This window comes from Meleagris gallopavo, chromosome 11 (assembly GCF_000146605.3).
Source record: "Meleagris gallopavo isolate NT-WF06-2002-E0010 breed Aviagen turkey brand Nicholas breeding stock chromosome 11, Turkey_5.1, whole genome shotgun sequence".
NCBI classification, from domain to species: domain Eukaryota; kingdom Metazoa; phylum Chordata; class Aves; order Galliformes; family Phasianidae; genus Meleagris; species Meleagris gallopavo.
This window is the reverse complement of record NC_015021.2, coordinates 11,219,400-11,246,373: the sequence shown is the minus strand read 5'-3', so window position 1 is coordinate 11,246,373 and position 26,974 is coordinate 11,219,400. Positions and strand designations below refer to the sequence as shown.

The following is a 26,974-nucleotide window of genomic DNA, read 5'->3' as shown; positions in this document are numbered from 1 at the left end:
TTTTTTTTTCCCCTTTTACCTTTGACGTGACTTCCAGGAGGCACAAAGTGAAGAGAGGTATTTCCTTTTCTTTTTCCTTTTCCCCCTCTTTATTCTCTGCATAACGGCGGGTATTGCTGGGAGTAAAAAGGTAAATACAACATTTTGGAGGTTCAGGTAGGAGTGTGTGCAGTCCTCCACCAAACAAACATATGCTAAGAAAAAACAAAGCTGCTTCATGTAATTCCTCTGTTCTGCTGAGAAAACCTGTGTTATAAAGCACAGGAGCTGTTGCCAGGCTGAGCTAAGTTTTGAAAGCAGAACTTGATGGATTGTTTAGGAAAGCATCTTCCGAGAAGGCTAAAAATCCCCTTCTAAGTATGGCATGAAGCTCATGCTACAAGAAAAACTTTCTGTTTCTAGCGTAGTTAAAAGGTTTGATGCAGTTGACAGCTGGATTAAAGTAACTCCTTAAAGTGCCTTTAAGTCTTGAATTCTGAATGTTGGAAAGAGCCTTTTGTTTAAGATCTATTGTTTGACTGGTCTCGCTGATAACGTTTCCTTCTGACTTGATATTGAGGCTGACATGTTGGTGCTGCCTGGCTTGTAAAGAGTACCTACGTCCTAGATTTAGTTAGGACCTGGTATAAGGAGGAGGCTGGAACTAGAGCTCCCTGCTGCTGAGTTTCAGTAGAAATAGGTACAGTCATTCCATTTAATTAGGAGGGAAGGCTTGCAGATTGAAATGCACTGTGTAGTATTTTGGAAGCAGGCTGGGGCTACTATTTCTTAGCCCTGTACAACAAGAACATGGCTTCTCCTGATCCCCATCTGTGCAGTATCCCAACTGAAGTGTTTCTTTTTCATTTAAATGAAACAAAAAAAGTATTTTAGGATAGTGCTTGGCTGACTTCTATGCTCCTATATGGAAAACACTGAAAGTCCAGGTCTGATACTGAAGGGCAGGACTTGGCTTCTTGTGCCTGTGTTGAAAAGCAGAATTTTCGTTGAGTTTTGAGCTTCAGGTTCTTTTGTTCCTTGTGCCTTTCCCCAGTCTCTCCCAATAGGTTTGTGTGTGTGTTTGTTTGGGCCCTGTCCGGATTCCTGCAGGAGCAAACATACTGTCATTTCTTCTTGGATCTGAACGTGTTAAGGATAGGTTTTTAACAGAAGCTGAAGCCAATGGTAATGTTATCCTTATTAGTCACTTTTCTTGGAGAGGGTTAAAGCAAATAAGCACACGAGGGCCAATTCTCCCCTATATTTAAAACAAACAAAACAATAACAAACTACCACCAAGGAACCACATGAGCTGCCTTGGAGGACTGAGTGGAAGGACAAATACTCACTCTTGGGGACTACCAGCACCTACTCCTTTCTGCTGCTCAGGCTCATTCTGGGCCTCACATCCATCACAGATTCACTTTGTAGCCCACTGCTATTTATTTTGACTCTTCTGGCACACTGGAAAAAGTCTCCTCTGTGGAAATCATTGCAGCTGTATAACTTGCAAGTTCTGAGTAATGGTTTTCTCCAGCTTAACTCCCCCTTTTTCTCACCATGCACTTCTTTCTCTGTCTGCCCACATCTACCTGGAGATGGGGCACTCAGGGCAGCAGCTTCCCTGGTGCTTTGGAGAGGAACTGCAGGTCGATATCAGTGCCCTGAACAGAGCAATTCTCAAGGGTGCATCCCCTGGCAATTTCATAGACTGGCCCGTCTGATGTGAACTGCTGCAGTGCTGGAGTCTGAGCTTCTGAACACGCCCCGTGACTCTCTGACTGTCCTGATCACGATCTGAGTATAGCTGGCACTTTTACCTTTGAGAATGGGTAGAGGTCAAGAGAAAGATGAATTATTTTTCAACTGGCTGGACAGTAGCTAAAGCAGCACAAGTTTTTGTTCTTTTTGTATGTATATCAATAGCCCTAGGCTGTTTTAAGATTCTGCATCTCTTTAATTCTGTGTAACTCAGGCTGTTGTGACTCTATCTCTGCTGGATGATCCGCCAATGGAGAAGACAGAAGAAACTTAATACTGATTTTTTTTTTAAGTGTATTAACGAAAAAGATGGAAGATGGATGTGTTGTATGTGTGTATATGTGTACAGAGTTAATATACTCCCTACATACAGGATGTGTGTACATAAATGTGTGTAGATGTGTACACACACACACCTATTTAATCTCTGGATAGATGGAAAAGTCATGTAATCCTAGTATTTTCCTCAACTGCAGTTGCAAGTGCTGTGTCCAGGAACCCTGGGCTTGTTTCTATGGCAGCCATTTACAGCCTTTTAACATCCCACCTTCCCTCGCTCCCTGTTTGGCAATCAGAGGAAAAGATGAATATTGCAGCATCCTCACCGAGCATCTCTCAGCGCAGGGGCGAAGGGCACGGTGCAGAGCTGCCTGCAGATGGCAGGACGGTGCAGGAGGGACTTGGCTCCCTTAGGCTTCTCTGCCCCTGAGCTGCAGCACAGCCTCTGTGGCACTGGTTTCCCAGCTCTGCATCAAGAACGTATGGGTGTAGCCTACATCTCTGCCACTGTTTATTTTTCATCCCTTTTTTTTTTTTTTTTCCCCCTCCCTCTTGCCCTGCCCTGCAAAAAGATTACAATATCAGAACGGCACTATGAGCGGGAATGTTATGGAACCTGTGCTGCACTAGATAGGCTGACTAATATCTCTTGAAATAATCTCCCTTTAAATAGCCTGGAGGTGCTCTGGTGAACTTCTGTTTCAGGAACCACGAGAACACAGCCATGGCTGCAGTCTGTATGAGTAGCCAGACCCGTGCTGCTATGCAATGAGCAACACCGTTATTTATCCTAGGAAGGTCTTCCTTTTTTCCTTCCATGTTGTATGGAGAGCTGAGATGAGATCCCTGGTAATGCTTCTGTATAGTAGCTGCTCTGATGTACTGTGAGTGGCAATGAGGAGGGAGTAGTATTCCATTGAGATAGTTCTCTCCCGTGTGGCTTTGCATCTGAGCAGCGATGGGGCTGTGGCTGGCTCCGGTCTGTACAGCTGGCTTTAGCTGAAACAGTGCAGATCCTGAGTTATCAAGACAGCCTTCAGAAACGTGAGGATGTGATGCACACCCAAAAACCACTACAGCACTTTCCTATTTATCTAAATCTCAGAGAATTTTCAGTGCTCAAGGCGGCATTGCAAGTCTTGTCTCAACTGAGGTAGGAGGCATTTTAATTTCTTACTCATAGTGTATTGTCATCTTATCCCTGCCATCCTACCCACTCAATGCGTCAGAGATCTAAGGCCTGATTTTCTTTTCCTTTTTTTTCCCCTTTAAAAAAAAAAAAATTGTTTTCATTTTATTCCCCATCTCTCTGACATCTATGCTGAGCACAGGGTTTTCATGCCTTCAGTTTCTGGTCCATCATATGAGAGACTTCTTTCTGTTTTCCTTTTCGCCTCCCCTCTGCTTAAACATAATTCCCTTTAGCTAGTGGGTTTTTGCCAGGATAAATCAGTTCCCAAGAGAGGTTTGGTGAGACAGGACAGAAAGCTGAGTGGATCGAAGGAGAGGAAGAGAGCAGTGAGACCCTGGCACTGCTGCCCAGAGAAGTGTGGGTGCCCATCCCTGGAGATGCTCAGGGCCAGGCTGGTGGGGGGCAGCCAGCCCATGGCAGGGGTTGGGACTGGGTGGGCTGTAAGGTCCTCTCCAAGCTAAGCCATTCTGTGATTGTCTTGCTCCCTAAACTTCTTACTTGCTGTACGGATGAAGAGTCTCACCGGACCAAAAGTCCCTCCTGATGCCTTACCCATTCGTAGCTCCATACTGCTGATCTCTTTGTTTCCAAAGCATATGTTGTTTCAGCAAAGCATATAATGTTTCAGGCATACAGTGGCCTGTCCCAATTAGAAACCTGCAGTACCCAGTCCATAAATTCTCTTGTTGTGCCTTGGGCTTTGCCTGGCGCTCTCAGCTTAGACGCAGCTGGCTGACATCTTTCAGACTGTTTGTGATCTTTTGGGAGAGGATGTTTTCCTTCTTTTTCCATGCTCTGTGCTTACTATCCTTAAATAGAGGCATAGCTAGGGCCGGAGATTGCTTCAGTGACCTGTTTTTATGGGGCTCAAAGTTCATGTTTGGCAAAGCATTAGTTCTGTTCTGGGTTTTGGAAACACCACCAACAAAGGCAATCATGCTTTTCAGAGGGGAAAATGCTAAAATGTCTGATCGTTGTCAGTCTTTTGAATTACAAAGCAAACCCACAAAGATCTCAGCTTGTGAATTTCATTAAGAAGAAACAAACCACAGGCGGCTTTTTCATTTACTGTGTTTAGAGAGCTTACTTTACTCCAGTAAGATTAACCAGGCAGTTTCTGGAGAAAGCCTGGTCTGTGTTGCTGACTGCTGTGCAACATGTGGCTCCTCTTCAGAAGAGCATGAAACTGAAAGCAGCAGAAATGACGTTTCAGTGCGTGTCAGAACACACTGAGCAGGAAGAGCAAAGATCAAGGAGGGCAAGAAGTGGTGGGATCTGTTCCTGTTGTACTCTGCTGGGCTGAGCATGGGTTAAAATGCAATGCATTTCTGTCTCATTCCCTTAGCACGATGGCTTCGTTTCCTGTCCTCAAGCAAGAGGTGTTGTTCCGGAATGGCACGTGGAGCTATCGAATTCCAGCCCTGCTCTACCTGCCACGTTTCAGCATCATCCTGGCATTTGCTGAGGAACGAGAGGATGTGGTGGATGAGCATGCCAAGCTCATAGTGATGCGCAGAGGCACTTACAGCCCAGGCAGACACCATGTTCAGGTACCAGTTGGTAAGGAAACAGAGGAGACTGTTCAGCTATACTGCTACCCTGCTCCCAAAGGACTTGAATGTATCTGCCCTCTCCACTGTAGTTAAACAGATCTCCTGCTCAATTATAGCCTATGAGTAATGCATTTACTTTTATAGCTGCTGGGATTCAACCTCATGATTGCCCAATAGTTGGGGAAATTAAGTGGGGCAGCTGTAGTAGAAGCAGAGAAGCAGGAACAGAGAGAGACATAGGGCACAAGTCCTGCTGCAGTTGCAGAGATGTGGAAAGGAAGCAGAAACGAGGAGCGTCACAGAGAGCAGTGAATTAGCAATCGCTGGCTATTTTTTTTTTTTTTTTAATTCATCTTCCTAGAACTAATTTCTGGTTTAAAAAACAATTGGGAACAGCTAGTCTCCCCACGCAAAAGAGTGTCATCTGGTTTGTCTGTGCCAGCGAATGGGCTACCTTATTAATCTACCAGTTGTTGTTATTGTTAACAGTTATCTTGCTGGGTGACTGGGGGTGGTGGATACTCTATTTATAATCATTTCTTGCATTTGCAAATGCATTAAAGGGGGGGAAAAAAGTGTCTTTTTCTAACTCAATTCTTTATCAGAGAACAGTAATCCTTTAACATTAACAATAACAATCCTTTAAGAGCTGGAGTCTGCCTAGCAGAAGCAGCCTCTAACTGCACCTGCAGTATTGTATCATTTAGGTAACACTCAAAATGGGGGAGTAGGAGTCTGAATGTAACTGGATTTATCAGTGTGCTGTATGTTTGAAGAGGGCTCTGTTATCTAGCTGACTTCCTGAGAAGCACTAACAGAGCAAAGTGTCTACAGGCATGTTTAACCCTGGCATGTCTGTGTCATATCTATATTCGTGAGAATTTCTTACAATTCAACTACTCTGTTGGTTTTTTTTGTTTGTTTGTTAAAGTGTCATCAGACACCTACAGCATTGAGATGCAGTTATCAGCTCTTCAACGAGTAGTAATTTAAAAAGGACATAGCTCACCTGTTTGGTAAAGTGTGTGAATCTTGCATCATCCGAGTAATCTTAATTTCTTTTAATTTACATCTGGTGATGCCTGTTTCATACTCTATCTCCAGACTTAATTCTCCTCGGTTGTTCTCAAGCTCTTCTGTAACTTGATCTGAGCGTCCTTACGCTGTAACCTGGATGTATTTGTTTCACTCTTGTCTCTCTTCACTCTGCCTTGGCAGTGGAGCGGCATGGAGACCATTGTCAGTGCACAGCTGGAAGGTCACCGATCCATGAATCCCTGTCCTGTTTATGATGAGGTCTCGGGGAATCTGATCCTGTTCTTCATAGCTGTCCCAGGAAAGATCTCTGAGCACCACCAGCTCAGGACAAAGATCAACCTGGTACGTCTCTGCTATGTCACTAGCATGGACCAAGGACACACGTGGAGCCCCGTCCAGGATATCACCGAGAGTACTATCAGCACAGAGTACAAGAACTGGGCCACTTTTGCAGTGGGACCAGGTCATGGATTACAGCTGTCCAACGAGGCCCGGAGCCTTGTGATTCCTGCCTATGCCTTTCGTATCCTTGACCCTAAGCATTACCCAGTCTCTTACGCCTTCTGCTTCATCAGCTCTGACCATGGGATGACGTGGGAGATGGGGAACTTTGTGGGAAAACAGAGCGCAGGGGAGTGCCAGGTAGCTGAGATACACCACTGTGGCAGGGATGTGCTCTACTGCAACGCGAGGACTAACAAGGGAGCGAGGATCCAGGCTGTCAGCTACAATGACGGGGTGGATTTTGAGGAAGGCCAGCGGGTCGAAAAGCTTGTAGAGCCTCCTTCTGGATGTCATGGAAGTATTGTTGCCTTCCCTCCTCCCCCTGATGTCTGGTGCCAAGATAGCTGGTTGCTGTACACTCATCCTGCAGACCCAAAGGGCCGAAGAGATTTAGGAATTTACCTCAACAAAAGCCCTTTAAATCCAGCACACTGGACAAAGCCAAGCATCCTCTTCAAGGGTTTGTGTGCTTACTCAGATCTGCAGTACATGGGGATTGGGCCAGATGGCTCACCCTTGTTCTCTTGCCTCTTTGAATATGGGATCCATAAACAGTGTGAAGAGATAATTTTTGTAATGTTCACTTTGAAGCAAGCCTTCCCTTCTGAGTTCTGAGTCTCGAGCCTTTTCATTGGGGTTCTTCTGAAAACCACCTTTGCTGATGCTCTTTTCACTATCAGCTCTCATCTTTCAGCAAAAAGAATTTTTGTATTCTTCCCACACTGCCAGCTAGGCATTGTCTTGTAGCATGCGTACATCACAAAGTCTATTAAACATGCTAAAACTAAACATGTTTGGTCTTGTTTTCTATTGCCTGTTCCTCTTCTCGTCCTTCCCTTTGGCTGCCATCTTAAAAATCACATGCTGAAGGTAAGCATGGCCTTCATACCAGGGGTTTCGCCTTAAGGCTTCCAGTAGGCTTGAATAGAGATGCACGTGATGATAGCTCAGGGACTGCATGGGAATGGAGGGCAGCTATTTTATGCTGAGCTGTACTTACAAGTGGTGGCAAAAGTGCTGCAGAGGACACGGCATACTGCCCTGCGTATGCTGATACCTTCAGAAAACTGCTCTGACTCTTGTTGGGTGCACTCCTCCTTGCAGTTGCAGTGCTTGCTGACAGCTCCATCCAGTCTTCTATTGGCAGGGCTGGCTGCCTTCTGCTTCCAGGGAGGCTGTGGAATGCCATCGTCTTGAAATGTTCCCAGCCTGCTTCTGTACTGGATTTGGGGTTTGCTTGCTGAGTTCCCAGGCTCCTTAGGGACTTCTTCATAACTTTGCCTTCTCCTTACTTCCCATGCTGTATGTTCTTGCTTATTTGCCCTTTTGCTTGCGCTGCAGTTGGTAACTACAGATTCTCACGTGTACCAAAACCACAGCCTTGTGTGTTTCAGTGGTTCCCTTTGCACAGACTGTGAGAGTGGGGCCTATGCAGCACCCCCAGCCCCACGGGCAGATGGCAGAAATGGCACTAACAGAACTGCAGGGTCAGGACAGGTCTGCAGAGGGAGCTCCCAATTTATAGTCAGGAGGGGAAATACTTGCTGGTCTTTCTAATGGAAGTGCTAAGCTATGATCCATGTGGTAACTGCTCTTATCTCTGACAACCCAACGTCTTGCAAGCACGGCTGTTATTATAGGGTATTACCAGCCATGGGGCAGCGTGTGAAACAAATAACGTTGCCTTGCTTCCAGAAAATGGCAAAGATGTAAATGTCAGAGGAGCATGGGAGTGCTTCAGCTGGAAGGCTTTCAAGAGTAGACAGATCTTCAGCAGTTTGTGGAAGGGAACAGTCCAAATTTTTAAGAGAGAGACTATTCTGAGTCTACATTGAGGTTTGGAAGGAGGCAATATACTGTGAGCAGACAGGTGACCAGAAGTGAATAGTTCTGAAGGGCAGTGCGTGGAGCCAGGGCAGCTTTGCTCGTGCCTCTGGAAAAATTATTTCCAAACCAGCCTGAGCTTGTTTGCTGATTGCTGTGTTTTGTGTGTGTGCACGTGTGGAACAGCCCCAAGGAAAACATTTGTTTGCTCTACTGTTGCAGAAAAATACCTCCTTTTCACAGAGTTCTCATCTGCTTTGGGGAGCTCTAGCAGGTCCTGCAGAGTCCTTTGCACTGTCGCTGCTTAGGTATGTGAGCCTCTGCTTTCTCAGCATCCCCCTTTGCTGTTCATTACTTATAGTTTTCAGAGACAGAAAAAGAAGGTCTCCTGGTTCTTCTCATTCGTCTAGGTTTGTTTCAGGGTACCTGGAAGCTGCAAGTATCAAAGGAGTGACGAGATCTTGTGGCCTTGCCAAATATACCTACAATTTCTTGAGCCCTTCCCAAGCAGCAGGTCAGTAATGTGCTGGGTTGCAGAAGCAGCAAAGCACGCAGTGGTTCAATGAACCAATACTTAATGACTATTATTCATCTGGTTTTTAGATGTAGGCTAGAGTTTGAATACACTTTAGTGACCAGGAGCCTGTTGGTGCCTAGTGATGGAATGCTGTAGTTAGACTTCAGCGAAGCTAACAGCTCTCCTATTAATTCAGCTTCCCGTGTCTTAATTCAGCTTCCCGTGTCAGGCATACTAAGAAATCCTTTTGTTTCCTGATGTGAAAATACCTTTGCTGGGCATTTTTCATGTGGTCAAGCACAGCAGTGCTATTATTGAAGAACTACGCGGCCTGGATACGGGTAGGATTTTGAGTGCTGCTACGGGCAATATTTATGCACTGGCTCTGGGCAGGCTGGGGAGTTTGCAGCCAGATGATAGAATACTGCCCAGCCATCTATGGCAAGCACTGGTCAGATAAAGTATTGATTGCAGTGTCTGAGAGAAAGCTTGGAATAACGTGCCAGCGTGGGAAAAAATAATGTTTGCTCCATTCGTAGACTGTGAGCAGTGTAATTTTTGATTAGCCATCATATTGTGTCTCAGTGCTTTGGCTTTGGCCTCATTCTCTGATGTGAGTTTAAGTGAAATACTGCTGCTGCAGTTATCGTATAGCTACTGTTGAGTCTGGGTTGAATTTGCCTGACAGTTGTATCCGTTATTCTTTTGTTTTAGAAGGAAAGCTCTTTATCCCAGCTGTGGGCTGACAGTACAGCTATTTGAAGTGCACCCTATTCCTTGTGAAAACTTGCAGGCTACACCTGTAGCATCACCATGTGTACTGTATTCCCTGGATGTGATCACTGCACTGCAAACAGTTCTACTCTCCTTCTCTACCCTCTTCATCCTCAGATCTGCTCACCAGCCTTCTCCAACACAGATGTGAGGAGAAAGAAGTACTTGCTGAACAGTCTCTTGACTCCGTGTGGGACAGACTGCTGTCCTTTGGGAATAAGGCTGCTGATAGTTCAGGATGTGCATGCCTATGTACTCTGACCACACAAGGATCAGTCATTCTCCAGCACTGCACCGTTCACAAGTAAGCACTGTGAGATGGAAGTTAGATGCCATTTCCTCTTCAGGCAGTGCTGCACTTGAGCCACTAGGGATCACAGAGCTCTTTGTGTTAGGGGATTAGGATGCACTTTTTGAGCAGCTGTCCTGTGCTTTCTTTAGAAATACACAACCTGCACGCCTTAGCCATAAGCGTTGTGTGCATTTGGATCCCATCCCCTTGTTGATGTCTCCAGTAAGCTAGTTGAATGTGTTTGGGCAGGGATGCACATGTTTGAAATAAATAGCTGCAGTGTCCTAAAAGCTGAAGTCAGTGAGGGATGGATGGGAAACCAGTTGATCTGTCCTTCAGCTGATTGACCAGGACTTGTGTTTCTCTGTTACCTTGTGTTAACTTACAGTAGATCAGAAGCTCTGCAAGGATAGTGTCCTTCCAGCAGTACTCATTCTGTACATCAGCTCTGTCCACTGTGTCATCATATGGATCCATCACATGGAGAGCACTATAAGGCCAAGCAGCTGTTTGACATTCAGAGCCATTCTGCTTCCTGCTACGACAGTGCTCCAAAGAAGCTGCTGTGAGCATCAGGCATCCCAAAGAGGGGTCATGGGGGAGGCTAGCAGCACACTGTGGCCAGGCAGGAGCATCAGAGGAGCTACGCAACCTCTTTGCAATACACACATACTCTTCTCAGCAGGGAGAATAGGGTTTGCACCCACACTGCACCTTCACAGCTATTGTCCATTCGGAGTTACTTCATAGCATTCAATGTCAGACTTTACTTAGGCAGTGTGGGAGTCTGCCTTGTAAAGCCAGTGTAGGTCTGAGTGAAGCTGCAGGGCAGGTCCTGCTGAGCTAATTTTGGTCTGCAGACAGTGCTTTCTCAGCGTGGACAGGAAGCCCTGCATATTGCAGTTCTGCCCATTTAGCAGGGTTGCGCAGTTCTGAATTGCCAATGCACTCAGTTTAATCCCAGCAGCTGAGATCAAGCTGGATGCTGTAGAGTCAATGTCTGGAAAACTGAAAGTGCCAGGAAGGCGGAGAGGGATGGATGCTGGGCTGTGCTGCTTCCATCTCCTGCTCAATGCCCACAGATAGTGGTTTTGCTTTCTTCTGCCTGCTGTGTGAGAGGGCAGCCCTCCTGTATGCTGTGTGTGATCCACAGCACTTCTGGCTCTGGGAGCTGAAGGCTGTGCAGAGCTGTGTGTGCTTTGCGTGGGGACTCCCCTGACACACAGTCCCATTCAGCTGCTGCTTTGGATTACGGCTCAAATGTGGGTGAGCAGAAGCACTGCCTTCACAGGCAGAGCAGCTGGAGGAGATGCAACCAAAGTTGCCGTGTAAGCAGTGCTCCTGCAGCCACACTGTTGCTTGTTGCAAGCATGCCTTGTTGCTTTCCCTTGGAGATGCAGCGCTGAGCATGCAGCACAGAGCCTAGACAAGAGACAGATGTACAGACAAAGAAAAGGGAAGTGAAAGTCCCAGTTCTCCTCTATGACGCAGGTTGCCAAAAATTACTTTGCTCTGTCCCACCTTTGGCGATTTAGAGTTGGAAGGACCTTTAAGCCTGTCTCACAGCGGCAGACAGGGAGCTTTGGTCAATAACTCCCAAAACAAATCTTGCTTTGCTTTTGTGCACAGAGGCATATGGAGACAATTTATTATTGTTATCGTTATTATTACTATTTGGATCTTTCAAGTGCCTTGCTGAATCCCTAGCTAGATGCGAGGACTGGACAATGCAGGAATGAGGCAGTTGTTGCTAAGGATCCTAATGCACAGGTTGTTTTCAAGCCAGTCTGGGATTTATTTGTTCCCCATGAAGACCTGTCACAGGTAGGACTGACGGACAGAAAAAAGATGGAAACACAGAGGGTCTGGCAAGAGACGTAAATAGGAAGGTGGACCACCAATGCCTGTGGGACTGAATGCTCCTGGGGGAGCAGGAGGGACCCCCATGTAGGGTTTTGGTACAGAATACAGAGACATGAAAGGCAGGGCAGGGAATGTGGGCTCACCAGTCACTTCTGTTGCAGCATGGAGAGAGAGCAGGGGCTGCAGGAACGTGTCATGCTCACTCTCTGAGCTGTTTGAGTTGAGGAAGTTCTCCGCGGCCGAGTTTCCTTTCCCTCTCTGCACTACTGAAACAGGAAGCTGGTGAGCTGGAGCTGCCTGATCGTTACACACAGACACAGAGGCAGCTCTGGCAGCTCTTGTACTGGCATTCTGGTTTCCTCCAGCTGCAGCCATGGATCAGTGCTGGTACCACGGCAACATCACTCGCTCCAAAGCCGAAGACCTGCTCTCCAAAGTAGGCAAGGATGGCAGCTTCCTTGTGCGGGCCAGCGAGTCCATTGCTTCGGCGTATGCACTCTGCGTGCTGTAAGTACACTTTCAACTTGGCGCTTCACGCGGGCACTTTTGTCCCTGCTCATGGAGGGGTTACCCCCTGGAGCAGGGTTACCCCCTGCACCCTAACAGCCACTGTGCTCCTAGGAAGGCGCAGCCCGGCAAAGCATGGCTGGTTTTCACCTGCTGGCCATAGGGTAGGGTTGGGAGCTGGCTGAACAAACGCAGGCTCTTCTGCTGCTGTACTTTTTGCACTGCTCTTGCCCCTGATCCAGAAGGACAGTCGAAGGAAACGTCGCTGCACTTTGAGATAAAAGAACCTCTTGACTTCTGAGAGCCTGGTTGCTCCTTGGGTCATGTATTTACATGTAACAACACAAACGCCGAGCTCGGTCCCTCTGAGACACGTTCTTGCGCTGGTTCAGCGTGTGTTTAACCCAGCACCCTGCACGGTGCTGGGTCCCATTCAGCAAATGGCGTGAAAAAGTCCGTGGAGCAGAGCACGATGCACTCAGCACAGCAGTGAGTCTGCCTGCCCCGGCAACATGGCTCATGGGGTAAATACTGTCATGTAGGAAATAGGAAGAGGAGAGATGCACTGGCAGCCCTGACCACTGCGTTTGGGTTGGGGCTGAGCACCAGAGAGAGGGTCACCTGCCCTGGGTTTGTAGGGCCAGAGGAGGCTGAAGGCAGCAAGCAAAGTCTGAGGACTGAACTTGGCATTACAGGGAATAAGGCAGTCACTCTCTGCTTTGGAGAGATCACAGGAGCCTCTGTAGACCCTGTTCTGCCTGTCAAATCCTTGTTGTTGGATTAATAACAACTTATTTCCCCCCTTCTGCCCGTGAAACTACGAGTAGGTTTCCCAGTATAGCTTCTTTCTGAAAGCACGTTTCTTGCAGCAGTGGAGGCGGTGATGCCGTTTATAACCCTGGTCTAACTGCTTGTCTCTGAGGTCAGGCTTCTGGTGACACCACATGCTGCTGCCGAGGGCTGTCTCTGGCAGAACGCATGGGGCTGGGCAGCTTCTCCATCTGCATGCGTGTTCTGATGAGGGCTGAGGGCACAAGTTGCCCAGGGAACATTTTACTGGAATAGACAGCCGCTTCCATTGAGCATTTTTTGTACAAATGCTTTGCTTTGTAACTAGCACACACACACACAAAGGATGTCTTTACAAAGCGTGGTGGAGACTGCAGAAAGGGAAGGTGCTGTAAAAATGTCTGCTAACGTGCATTTGCATAAGTTTTTCCATTGTAAATGTTTTTGCAGCCAACTTTGAAAGCCTTTGTGGCTTGAGAGACATGGGATCAGGAAATAGGAACAATATAATGACCAGGATTTTCTGAGCCGGGAGCCAAAGGTTATGTTTTTAAATCCATTCTGAGGTGGCCAACATGAATGGTTTGATTAAAGAAACAGGGAGCACCCAGCTTTGTCAGCCAAGAGCAGCCGGGTCTATCAGCAGCAGCTCAGCATCTAGAAACGGCTCACAGACTGCTGTCAGCATAAGTAACATCCTTTCCCCTGACTCTGGCCTGCAGTTAGTTTGTGGACAGAAAGGGTTAAAGGCAGTGAATAAGTCTTTCCCTCTGAATTTCATCCTGACAAAGCACACAGCTTTCCTGAAGCTGGAAAATTCCTCGGAGATGTGTGGGTTTCAGCTGTGTTATTGACTGGAAGGTGTTGGCAGTGCTTTGGTCACTCCTGTCTGAAGAATGGAAAGGCTGGACACAAGGTGAGAGAAAGAGGTGGAATGGGAGGCTGTCACAAAAAGGGGATTATGTTGAAAGTCACTGTGCATAGGTAAGGAAAACAAAACCCTGTGAAATTTGACTGGAAAAAGAAGTGTTGTACAGATCTGTTAGCATCCAGCAAAATCATGATTGTTATCTTATAGATCGAAGTAGTGATTTTTCTTGAAGAGCTGCTTTGGGAAAATAGGGCTTGTGTAGATGTGGACCAGTAAGGGAGGGGTATCCGCAGGCATTTTCAGAGCCCCTCCTGCCTCCTCTAAAACTGACAGCAGCAGTGCTGAGCTCAGCAGAGAGCAGGGAATGCTCCTCCCCCAGCTCTGCTGTCCTCCGCTCTTTCTGCTGGTCACGCTGCCCCATAAAAGGCAAGAAGTGAGGGCACTTTCCTCCTCGTTTTCTCTGAGCCCGGACAGTTAGTCTTGCCAACTCATGGAGCAGCAGTGCTTTTAGAGAAGAGCTCACAGCCTTAGGTGCAGCTTTGGGTTCCTCCAGGAGGACTGTTCCTTGGAGGTACCATTTCCAGCACCCTGAGGGGATGGCATCTCTCACAGGATGCTTAGACAGACCTCCTTGTGGTTGGGATCCAACGTGTTCCAATATGTTTTCAGTACAGCATCGTCACCCGTGCATGAGGGTCAGTAGGAGAGGAAAGGGAAAGCACAAGCCTTGTCCCCTTTCTTCTGCTAGCTGGCTGATGGAGCAAACATCAGAAAGTATGTGGGGACATGTATAAGCTCAGGCAGATGTTGTATTTACCCCACCCCACACATATACACGCAGCCAGGCTGAGCAGCAATAAGGCAATTCTGAACTTGTACCCAGTCTCTAGGGAGGACCTGAAATGTGGGAGCAATTGGGGCCATGCAGCCTGGCAGTTGGGATGCTGAGGAGGCAAAGGCTGAGGGCTGAAAATGAAGTACACAGCACAGCCTTCTCCATCCACATGCACTAAGCTAGGGGGCTGCTACAGGGGACCCGTGTTTGATCCTACAAAGTGCTCCTCCTTGATCCTATCTTACCCAGCAGCTCTTGGCTTGCTTTTCTACTACTCCAGCTGCAATCTCTTGGTAAGTGTTACACCAGCTGCCTCATAAGACCCTGTGTGATGGGAACTTGCATGGAGGGTCCTTCTCTGACACAAGCACCATTAAGCTGGTTTGTTTATCAGTTCCATAATCTCCACTCACAAAGGTTTTCTCTCATCAGCTGCATGAGCAGTTCTGCTTAGCCCTGTTTGCGTATCAGAAGGAGGAAATGATGTAAGAGAACTGCATTGGCAGATAAAACCAAAACCTATAACCTCCCTGGGGGCATACCCTCCTCTGGCTCTGTGAAATGAGCAGAGTTGTGGCAGTCCTAAGGTGCTCAGGATTGTGTCCATGGCTTCTTCCAGCTCCCTGGTACAGCAGCTCCTCAGCTGTGGATGAGCAGGTGCCTATGGGATGCTATTGCATTTCTTACTGAAGCTCTGCGGGCAGTTCTGTGTTCTTGGCCATTGATGCCATTAGAAAGAGGTTCGTATGGATACATGAGCAAATCCTCCAAACACCCAAGAAAAGTCAGCTCTGATTTGTGAATAATTTAATCTGCAATTGCTTTTTGTGACTTCCTACAATCCTGGTGGTCTCTCTTTCTCTCTCTTACCTGGATTGATTCTGAAAAGTGTATCTGTGTTATTGTAGAAGAGATGTGGTTGTTTCACTGATCTCCCTAGCTGGAGGGCTGACCTCAGCCCACATTTCACGATGTTCCTGAGGGTAATGCAGTGGCTCTGATACAGGCAAGGAGGCTCTGATAATGGATTCCAGGTTTTCCTTTGAGAGGAATGGGTTGAAACTAGCATCATTCGTTGGCTTAAAGCCATATCGTGTGTTTTAACAGAACACTTTGCAGGTAGCTTGAAGGGTTTGAACAATCTGTTGTTCACTGGAGAAAAGGTAAAAGTCTATTTTTCAGCCACTTTTCCCTGAAAGCTCCACAGAGCTCAGCAGCTGCTGAGGAACGTCTTGCTTACCACATTACAGTCCTGCTAAGGCTTTCCTTCCTTGCCTTTGGGCTCTTGCACATTGATGTGACACTCCACTGGGCAAAAGCCTCTTCTATCCTCCCTTAAATAAAAATGTAATTGAAGGTAACTGGGACAAAACAATAGTTACAGCTGATGTTACTTTGGAGGCTTGAGGGAAATGGAGAGAAATGTTTAAAACCCTTTTGCATGAAGCTATCTATGTGTCCAGGGACATTGCAGTACCTCCTCTCATGGGGAGGGGTGTTATGGTGCAATTAATTCCCTCTGGGGGCAATTTAACAGCATCTCCTCTGATCTGTTCCAGGTTTCGGAACTGCGTTTATACCTACCGAATTCTGCCTGATAAAGAAAAGAAGCTGATTGTCCAGGTAAGCCACGCTGTGAATCATTCAGTCCCACGAAGATGCACTTAGTATTACTTGCTGTGTTTTTCACAATGGTTCTAACGCTAGGAGAATAGGACATAGGGAGGGAAACTAGTGCCCCACGCCAGCATAGTGCTGGTCTCCAGTCCAGTGGCACTGCCATGTTATAGGTAACTGAAAACCTCAGTTTAGGGAATATCTTTTCCCCTGCAGCTGGCTTCTGGTCAGGACATTGTGGATCTTTTCATCCCAAAATCACCACACAGTTGACTTACATTCAGAAAATGCAAACTGAGTTGTAGCCTCAGGATACAAGAGGTACCAGGACCGAGGGCAGGAGTTTCACATCTTCATTTTATTCCTGTTCTGCTGTAGGATTGCAAGCGAGCCACTTTCCCTTCCTTATCACCTCTCAGGCCTTGTGCCATTGCCATGGCAATCTAGACCATGAAACACTGAGGGGTGGGTATGGTCTCTTACAGCCCTGAGAAGGGGGCATGGATATTATAGGGAATGAATGGAGATACCTGTGCTACCCATCTGCACCAGTCTGCCTTGTTATTCAGGACAGACCTATGATTGTTCAAAAGCACTGCAGCCATGAGGAATCAGTGTTTTGTTCTGCTGTAGCAATGGGCAGCTCAAGTGCTGGTCAAGATTTATGAATGAGCTGGAGGTGTGATTTCATTCTGCTGCTGCTACAATTAATGGTATCCTCATCATTTCTGGGAAGAGATTATTGGACTGCCAGTGAATTCAGCAATATTAGGTCTCCGCTGGGTCTTTCTGAGTGAAAACTTTTGAAATCCACTAGATTTTTTAAGGAAATGCAGTCTACCAGAAATGCAATCGAACTGATTTATATGATTCTCTTGACATTTGTGGTCCGATTGTGAGGAATTTCTCTTGTGTGTGATGCAGAGGTGTGGTGGTACCTTTGGCTTACCTGGGGCTCTGGGTTTAATATCAGGGGTGGGCTAAATAAAGGGTGTTGTTAACTCATGTTGGGAAGGCACAACACAGGGGGCTGGCTGCTTCTGCAAGAGAGAGACTTGGGTTGTAATTGAGGCTTACAGATTTCTTGTTGTTGGCTGCTTTTCTTGGTATGTTGTTGGGCCAGACAGCTTTGCTTACTTGTCTGTTATGTTCTGTAAGAGACAAAAAGTGTTTTGTGCATATTAAAGAATGTATTTTGGAAGAACGGTTCTCCTGTGTAAGGATGTGAAAGCTGCTAAATAGGAAGAGTTAAACATTTTGCAAAAAGTCCATTAAAAATGAAATCCTACTGAACCAGACCAAGTAGTATATAGGCACAGCAATCACTAGATCCTTCTCTTTTCTGGGTTTAAAATAATAAAAAAAGGCACAGGAGAGTTGCAGTACTAAATCCTGTGGTCAGCCCGGCTCCAAACAGGGGCTCTGATCGTGCAGTGTGACCTTTTCTGCTTGCACAATGCTCCTTCCTGCAGCTCCTTCCTGTCCAGATCCAGGTGGTGTCTGTCAGTCGCTTTTCATGCTGAGAGCAGGTTCAGGAGATGTGTGAAATGACAGCTACACGTGCAGCACTGGTGACATGACAGCTCTCCCTCTGCTACTCTTTGGCGTATTTTTTTTCCACTTTAAGGCTGCAAGTTATTTTGCATTTTCTGGGTATTGGTGAATAGATTTCAATGGTCTTTTCTTAATTAGAGCCTGGTCTAATGAGCCTAGTGGAATGATGCTCCGTGCTATTGCTTACATGGTTGAATTCACTTTTCAGTACAGGTGGCAGAAGGGGAGGTGCACATTTTTGCATTCAGAGGTGCGTGGTTTTGCATTCAAACTGATGAAAAAATATTTGCATACATCTCTCCAGCATTTTGTGACATGCAGTGTGAGCTGCCATTAACTTTCTGCACTGCAGCAGCCGTACAGCAGTCAGCATGGCCAGGGCTGGCACACCTCTTGCCTGCCATATCTGTACCACAGTCTGACTGTAACCACATCTGTAGTGGTTACAGTCATCGAGTTTTTGTCCCCCCTCTTCTTTCCCTGGGGCTATTGAGTTTCCTCCTTCCGTTACCTGAGACATCCAGATACGGGCAAACAGATCCACAGCTTGGATGAATCCAACCTGCATCCTGCCAATGAAAACTTACTTAGGGAAGAGGGGGCGGGAGGACAAAAATCCTTGCAACAGAGGATCTGTTACAGCGAATAGAGATCTTTGTCCCAGCCTGAGAACAATTAGTCATCAAGATCTATCTGCTAGCCTGCAGTGTCTCACCAGCCGCAAACAGGAAGGGAGCAGAAGCCGTACAGTAGCACAGCAGCCTGGGGGCAGGGATGTCAGGGTGGCAACATGCTGCCCCTGTGATAGCATAGCTGCTCCCTGCCCATCTTTGGGAAGAACCTCTGGGGTGCTTTGTAGGAACAGATAGGACTTTCCCTTGCTCATAGTTAATGCAGAATTGTTGGAAGTTTGGTAACTGGGTGAGCCTGCTCATAACTGTGCGAAGAGTGCAGGAGTAGCAAAGGAAACCTTGGAAATAACAAGTCCAAACTAACACCCAACTCGGTCACTCTAAGCCAGGCATCTGTGGTCAGTTCTTGCCATGTGGATTCACTGAGGGTAAACCTTTCCTACGCTTGTCACTTAGTGCCCCATGTATCTGTTGAGCTGATGGGACTCTCATCACTTCTCAACCTGAATTCCTTGGTATCTTGGTTGGCGTCTCAACCAGGGAGAGTGCTACTGTTTCCTTTTTTTCTAACAGGGAATTAAGTCCTAATTTGTTAAGGAGGATTGGGCTATCAAAACTAATTTTAAACAGTGTTCTCTGCTGGCTTTCCTAGGCCCGGGAAATGTATGTGTACATCAGCATTCATCTCCTCTCTTTCAGCTGCGTGTAGTTAAAGCTGAGTTTGTACCTCTGTAGTCACTGAGGAAGAAATAGGTTTCTGTGTCTAGGATTGTGCCTACATGTAACAGGTGATAGCACTTGGTGGGCCAGGTCTGCAGGATCAGGCACTGACCTTGCAATGCTTGGTGGGAAGGTTGGTGGGGTGAAGAAGTCCTGGTGGACAGATGGCAATGTTCCACCAGAGAACCTGGCTAAGGCAGGAGAGCAGCCCGCTCTCTAAAGGAGCAGCTCTGGTCCCCTTCTTTTTCTTTTTCTTTTTTTTTTGTCCTGCTTCAGGGCTTGGCAATTTCCATGGAATACTTTGATGTCAGAAGAAGTCATGGCAAGCCGCCGTCTTCTCACACTGTGTGAGAGACTGTATGACAGTATGGAAAACACCCCTGTTTTGAAGGTCACTGCCTGCCTCTTTCTTTCCACTTCACCTTCCCAGAGTGCAGTAGCTTCCCAGCTCCCTGGCAGTGGTCTGCTCACATCTCCCTGCGCTCTGCTTTGTGCATAGATGAGATGTTGATTGCTCTGGTGCCAGCTCAGCATTCTGTGCACATCTGTGCTAGAAATCACCGTTGCTGCAGAGGTTTTCTATGCTGTACTTAGACTTACTGCTTGCTGCAAAAAGAGGACCTGACCCTATTTGCTTGTAGTTTTTGCTGACTTCAGTGAGAATGATAGGTGCTCTGGCAGTACAGTTTTACACCTAGTGATCATCGAACCTTCTTTTTCTTTCTTTTTTTTTTTTCCCCTCCTCTTTGCTGGTAATGTTCTCAGTTCTGCCAGAAGGCTGCGTGCAACAGGAAACGAGCAGTGCAGTGCAAGCAGTGCGAGGCAGCCCAGTGGTGGTGACTCACTGCACACAACTGACACTGAAGCTGTAGGTTACTGCTGTCCTTGCAGCGTGGGCTCCCAGAAAGCAGGAGGGCTGATAAAGGGTTTCCCTTCCAACCCACCTCTAGAAACACATTTTGGGGAAAATGTCCGGATTTCCACTCTGTTGGTATATGGGTTGGCTAAATATGTCAGAAAGACCAATGTCCTCTGCCTGAGACAGGCAGGGACGTGCAGTGAGAGGGCTGCTGGTCTCCATCACCATCTGCAGTGCTGTCCTGGCCTCTGGGAGGGAATTTATCCTGCTTTCAGTGAGTCCTGCAGGGTGGAGCTCGGTGTAAAAGCTCCATCCGGCATGCTAACCTGCTCTCTGTGAGCAGACATTCACACAGCTGCCCATCCTGCCAGCACAATCTGATAAGAGCACGAGCTGAGGTCAGTTCCTGGTGTCACTGCTGTTGTCACCAACGTCAGAAGCAGTTTGTGGCTCTTGTGGCACGTGCAGCACCTGCTCCCTTGTGGGCCCCTTGCAGAGAGGGGCAAAGCTTTTGGGGTTTTTGTCCCTTTCTTTGATACTGTACTGTAAATTGGTGTGCTGCTGTGACAGCTGAGGCCAAGAAAGGGTTTTTCTGTGGTAGGGATTTTGTGGTTTGCTTTGGAGTCTGTTCATCCATCTGTGTCTGATCGAAAGCCGTCTACTTGGAAACTGCAGTTAAGCTGGTTTGAGTGGGAGATAATGCAAAGCATGATCCTTTGGGTGATGTGAACACCTTCACGACTCTGCAACTTCTTAGAGCTTCTGCTGCCAGCTGTGCATTATACTTATTCTTTCCAGTGCTCGAGGGGAACTTATGAGCAGGAGGAAGACTGACTTTTTACACGGTCTGATAGTGATAGGATGGGGAATGGCTTTAAACTAAAAGACTAGAGATTTAGATTAGATTTGAGGAGGAAATTCTTTACTCAGAGGGCGGTGAGGCCCTGGCACTGCTGCCAAGAGCAGTGTGGGTGCCCCATCCCTGGGGCTGCTCAGGGCCAGGCTGGATGGGCCCTGGGCAGCCTGAGCTGGTGGGGGAGCAATGGCAAGGGTTGGGGCTGGGGGATCTTTGAGGTCCTTTCCAGCTCAACCATTCTGTGGTTCTATGGTTCTGTATTACATACAAGGCCTTACTTTGTACCGACTCAGACTGGTATCAAAGCTTTACGGGCTCTGGGAGGACAGGGCAGGCACAAGTCTGCCTTGCAGGCAGCATGGAGACATTAAGACATCCATGGTCTGCTTGCAGCTGAGAGGCACTGGGTGCTGTTGAATCCCTCCTGCGTCAATTGAAAGGCAGGAGGCGTTAAAGCATCCCACCAGGGGCGTGCAGCTCTGCCTGAACAGCCACCAGGTGTGTGCTGGTGGGCAGGGTTGTGTGGCTGTGGGCTGGTGTGCTGCCAGTGTGTGTGGCTGCATCCCAGGGGACCGCAGCAGGACAGCTGCACCTGCACTGCTGCAAGACGAGGGAAGGGAGAAGCAGCATTGCTCGAAGGATGGTAGGGTGTTTGGATGGAGTATTTCTGTAGGGTGATATTCTGCAAGTACCATAATGGTACTTTAAGGAAAATTAATGCTGAAAATGGAACTGAGTTTACCTGAATTACTTGGGCAATACCATCGATTACACAGAAAACTTTCTGCTTCTGTGGAACTCTGTTGGCACTGAAATGCTGAGCTGTAATTAGGATGATCACTTTTCTTGCATAGAAACAAGGGACGAGTGGACAATCAGAGAATAATTAGGAGCAGGATCCCTTGAAACATAGGGGAAACGCATTTCTACCATGCTCAAATATGTAATTTAATTATGTTAAGCTGTACTTTGTTGCTGAAAACAACTCCAGTTTGAATATCTTCCAACGTTGATTCTGGATCAATTTGTAGAACTCTTTACACTCTTGAAACGCGGGACTGAAATTAATTGGCACTCAGAGCTTAGCAGAATCTGTGTGCTTTGTCCCTGCAGTGTATCCAAATCTGTTTATACAAGGAAAATGTTCTTTCCGCTGTTGCATCTGAGGTAGGAATAAACATAATGCATTTTGCAGGCTTAAAAAAAAAAAACACAGAAAGAAGCAGATTTAATAAGAAAACACGAGGTATTTCCTGAAACATGCTCATTCCTCCTGCTGAATCCCTTGGTATACAAAATTCTTCATACAAACAAACCATATCCAGCTTTTGTTGAGTTTGAATCCTTTCAGAACGTTTCCAGTTTCCTGAAAAAAAATATAGCTGCAAAATATTTTAAGATTTGGAAGGTAAAGATTAGTTCTGTTACAGAGTAATCAGTTCAGCAGTTCTTGTTCAAAAAGAGCAATAGTTTCACCTTATTTTCCTTTCAAAAGTCTTTGACCACCCACGGCCACGCACCCAGCTGCTCTTTGCTGCCCCATGGGATCTTTCAGGTGCTGCTGTGAACACACGAGCACACAAACACGGGTGCTTGAGTTTGCTGTTGGCACAAAAATGGGCCTGACACTTTGGCTGGGGGTTGGGAGCGATGGCCCGTCTCCAATGTCACAGAAGCCTTCTCCAGCATCAAACCCTGTGTAGGAAGTTCTGCCCACCCCTGTAGATATTCTCATTCCAAATCAACCACTTCTGCAAGCGTATTTGAAAGGATGGATGGTAATTGAGTGAGAACTACTAGAAGGTGCCCAACTTCTGGTTTCAGGTCATCACTTCTGACAGTTTTCCATCTTGGTTCTCCACTGAAATCAGTTCCCTTCTTCTGGTTCCATTCTTCTAAAGCTTTCCTTTTCCAGTGTGCTGAAGTAATGCCCAACGAAGCTGGAATCAGAAAGCCTCATGGACAAAGCACAGCCAAGCTGGCCATGAGCTGGCAGTGCTCTGTGTTGAGCCTGACTTACAGTTTGCAGGTATCTCTGGATCAGACCTCATGTTCCAAACTTGGCAGGGATGTAGTGATCTGACGCAGTCAGTAGAAGGTGTGCTTTGTGACTGACTGCAATAGAAGCCATATGCAGAGAAAGTGCTGGTTTTCACAAAGGCATTGCATTACCTTTACAGAAGTTCAACTTCACTGAGTGCCACATCCCTGCATGTGCAAAAACAGAAACATTGGGTTGTGTCCAATTCCAGGGAGCAGAGCTTAAAAAAAAAATTCAGCTTCACATCCGATTTTATCCCAGAGATGCTGTTCAGGGAGAGCATAAACGGTGAAGATTTGAGGAATTCCTGTTTGCATTTAGTTTTGTGGTGGATTTTGTTAAATGAGAGTGCTTCTTCAGATTAGATTTGTGCAATCACAGGATGATTGGGTTGGAAGGGTCCTTAAGGCTCACCCACTCCCAACCCCTGCCATGGGCTGGATGCCCCCACCCAAGTGCAGCACTCCTTGCACGTGGCCTTGTTGAACCTCATTATGTTCATGTGGCTCCATGTCTCAAGCTTCACGTCCCTCTGCATGGCATCCCTTTTTCTGCTGTACCAGCTGCTCGGCTTGGTGTCACCTGCAAACTTGCTGAGCAGTTTTGCTGCAGTGTTGTTCTGTGAAAGCGTTAATGAGTTTGGTCTTACTCATGCAGTAAGTAAATGAAACAAGGGGTAATCCCTTGAAATAAAGAGCGAGTGGTCAGCCCAAATGTCACAACAATAGAAAACAATTGCTGTAGCTAAAAGCCTGAGAAATGTTGCTGGCAGAATACAGGAAATTGTCACATTAAGATGCTCATGCTTATCTGTGCATCACTGTATGGTTTTTTATTATGCAATCCCAGAAAGTGGTGCAGTATAACATAGAGAATGCAGCTGTTTTACATGCATGTTCTGCCTGCAATGCTCGCTTGTGGTGCGTTGTAAATAACTTTTTTAGTGTTATTTTTAATTTTCCGCTGGATATTTTACATAGCTCAGTCATATTTAGTGCTTGATGACTGTTGAAACTGGGATCCATTCAGCATAAGAGACAATAGGGAAGGCAGAGAGCTGATTAGCTGATTATGGGTTCTCCACTGTCTGCCCACATAGCTTAGAGGACAACCCAAAGTGTAGTGCAGGACCAATCTGTGCTGGCACAGCTGATGGAGATGCACGTTTCACCTGTTTCAGGGAAAAGTTCCTTCTCGTGGAACTTCCAGCCCCATTCAGTGTTGCTTGGGGGTGTTACTTATTGAATCACAGAATCCTAGAATGGCCTGGGTTGAAAAGGACCACAACGATCGTCTAATTTCAACCCCCTGCTATGTGTAGGGTCACCAACCAGCAGACCAGGCTGCCCAGAGCCACATCCAGCCTGGCCTTGAATGCCTCCAGGGATGGGGCATCCACAACCTCCTTGGGCAACAAAGAGGTTGCCTTCCAATGTGGGAAAAACTGAAGAGCAGTTGGGAACTTTGGAAATGATGGCTGTTAAATTCGCTGCCTTTGGTTGCCTCACTGACTTTTGAGAACCTGTGTTTTCAGGCTTCTTTTGGTAACAACTAGGGCTGAGATACTTATTGAAGAGCCAAAAATGGAAATTTTCATTTGACTCAAAGAGCTGATGCTTTTCAGTAGGAAACCAAAAAGCGCCAGGCTGGTGTTCAAATTACACAGAAGAAATGTACTCCAAAACTTTTTCTTCAGTTCTACCCACGCACTTTCAGAAGTGCTAAAAATTGCTTTGGATCCCCATGGCTCTGCAGACATGCACCCTGTAGCTAAATTTGAAGCCAGCCCCTCCTGTTCCATCGTGGAGCCATACAGTTTGCTTGCTGTTGTTGTAAATCTTCCTTGTTCTAACACAGAGCAATTATGAAAGGTTCAGTCGCTCAGGAGGGGTCTCTTGTTAAAAGCTGGATCATAATGTGCTGTGTTGATAAAATCCCTTCTGATAGCTTGAGTTTGGATGTGTTGTTTAGTGTGAAGGACCACCTCATGTATGTGGTGCTGGTGCACTTTATAACTGGCCCCAGGCTGGATGGGGCTGTGAGAAACATGGATTAGAGGGAGGTGTCCCTGCCTACAGCAGGGGGCTGGAACAAGGTGATCTTAAAAGTCCCTTCCAACCCGAATCACTCCATGAACCACTTGGTGTTCCTAAAATCTTGTACCTAACTATTTTAGTTAGGTGTTTGGCAATTGCCATGCTTCATGTGTGAATTGTGGCGTGCCAGAGCAGAATGGAAGCAGGATTTGAGTGTGGGATCACGGCGGTTCAAGGTAACTTCTGTATGTCCTTTACTTTCTAGAACTTCTCACGTGTTATTCTTTAGGATGCAGAGTTTGTACTCTGCTGAAAACTCCTTTCTCTTCAACAGATTATTTCAATTTGCAAACGTCCCAATTCTGCCACGAGAGCATTTTTGTACCTGTGAATGTAGATGATCATTGGGCTGCCAGAATGAAGCCTGGGTGGAATCACACAGATGAAAACTCTTGCAGGGCCAGAGGAGATGAGAAGTGGCAGATACGACAGGATCTTCTTAAGGTTAACTCAAATGGGGCTCACGTTCTGTATGTAGAAAGTGTTAAACCGTTAACACAGCGCGAGCAGAATGGAAAGACCGTCCCAAGTCTTTTCCATGAAATTACAGATGGGAAGAAATGATAGCTATTGTGGCCAGAATCGGATTAGGAAAGAGTTCAGGTTTTTAACTAGATTTGCACTGTATTTGAAATCGTTATGTGTCTCCACTTAGCAATAGAGGCAAGAATGCTCATTTGCACCTGCTTGACCTGCTTACAGTTGGCACTAAGAGGATTCATATTTCATGCTCTTGTTTCAAGCTAGCAAGGAAATAGGTGCAGAGCTTTAACAGATGTTCTGTGTGTCCTAGTATGAAAGAGTGAGAATCACTTAATGTTCCCATTTTTAATGCATATAATGAGAAAGGAATTGTGATGCAGTGTCAGTAATTCATGTACAGGACCTCTTAAGTTGGTACTATGTATAAAGAGGTGGAGCCCATGGTAGAGGCAATATGCAATGATATCTTTCCGTTTCATTTTAGGAACAGAAAGGCAGCAATTTTCTTTTCTATTTTCTCATTTTAACTTAAGTTTTTTTTTGTTTGCAATGTTTCAGCCGGGAGCGCAATCTGGAAGTAATGCATAGCTCTTAAATTGCAATTCCTCGTTTCCTTCCAACAGTAATTCATTCAGAACTTCTGAAGCTCACTTCCCCAGAGTTTTTCTGATTTCTGAGTTCTCACCCAAAGTCTTAAATGTAAGAGGCATCTGTAACAAAAGCAACATGAGTGAGCAAATCCAAGCATGGGGACCAGGCTGTCTGCAGAACAGGAGAAGGCTGTCTCAGAGGAGACAGGGACTATTCACCTCCAATTCTCTCCAGCATTACTCAGCTTTTCTATCTCCCAGGAGCTTTGCCATTCTCCCAGAATTCACGCATTTTTGGGAGCTACCTGCCAGCATCTTTGCCCAGGTTCCTCGGCCTCCTGCCCTTATCCTTTCCCTTCTGCCCAGCTCCACGCCAAGACCCCTCTCACTGAGCTCTGCCCAGTGTCCACACACCCCTGCCAGCCCGCAGAGTCCCACCACTTACTGAAGCCCCTTCCTGACCCTCTGTGTCACAGGGTCCCCACTTTTCTCAGCTGCTCAGTGCTCCTCTTCCTTCCCACTCCCTTCCCAGACCCATGTTCTTCCTACCCATGTGTTACTTTCAAAATAGAGTACATTTCTGGGCGGCTTGTATTTTGGGAAGTAGCTGTTTCTCCCAGCTGTGATTCCTATCTCTGGTCTCATTCCTGTGAAATGAATTGCTCAACATGAGATTTCATCTATAAATAAGAAGGTTGGAAAAGTCCTCTAAGACCCATAAGTCCATCCACTGACACATCAGCACCATGCCCATGACCACGTCTCTCTATGGCACAGCCTTTCTTTGATGTAAGCAGCTATTTTTCATCTCTGGCACAGTAACCAAACTTCTCCTTGAGAGCCAAAAGGAAATGTAAAGATGCCCCACAGGCTTCCTAGCTAGCAGGCAATCCATGACAACTGTTTGCTGAAACAGGAAACCTATGAATTTTTTTTTTTTTCTTTTTC

General features: G+C 46.6%; 2 protein-coding genes and 1 long non-coding RNA gene across 5 annotated transcripts; 2 read left to right on the top strand and 1 right to left on the bottom strand.

Moving 5' to 3' along the window:
• On the bottom strand, positions 1 to 5,976 carry LOC109369475. The gene is made up of 2 exons (XR_002118572.1): positions 5,774 to 5,976; positions 1 to 3,018 (listed from the first exon to the last, which is right to left on the bottom strand). It is a non-coding gene; the product is annotated as an uncharacterized LOC109369475 (long non-coding RNA).
• On the top strand, positions 3 to 7,095 carry NEU2 (neuraminidase 2). 3 transcript variants are annotated; one of them, XM_010716584.2, is made up of 3 exons: positions 3 to 57; positions 4,557 to 4,761; positions 5,983 to 7,095. In XM_010716584.2, the coding sequence occupies exons 2-3, from the start codon at positions 4,561 to 4,563 to the stop codon at positions 6,919 to 6,921; spliced, it is 1,140 nt and encodes a 379-aa protein (XP_010714886.1). In that variant the 5' UTR covers positions 3 to 57; positions 4,557 to 4,560; the 3' UTR covers positions 6,922 to 7,095. The 3 variants fall into 3 exon arrangements, with proteins under 3 accessions (XP_010714886.1, XP_031411007.1, XP_010714888.1); XM_031555147.1 differs by lacking the exon at positions 3 to 57 and having other exon boundaries at positions 4,117 to 4,761; XM_010716586.2 differs by lacking the exon at positions 3 to 57 and having other exon boundaries at positions 4,668 to 4,771.
• Positions 7,096 to 11,759: 4,664 nt separating this feature from the next.
• On the top strand, positions 11,760 to 16,261 carry LOC109369474 (phosphatidylinositol 3,4,5-trisphosphate 5-phosphatase 1-like). Its single transcript, XM_019619014.2, has 2 exons — positions 11,760 to 12,083; positions 16,138 to 16,261. The coding sequence occupies exons 1-2, from the start codon at positions 11,950 to 11,952 to the stop codon at positions 16,244 to 16,246; spliced, it is 243 nt and encodes an 80-aa protein (XP_019474559.1). The 5' UTR covers positions 11,760 to 11,949; the 3' UTR covers positions 16,247 to 16,261.
• The last annotated feature ends 10,713 nt before the right edge of the window (positions 16,262 to 26,974 follow it).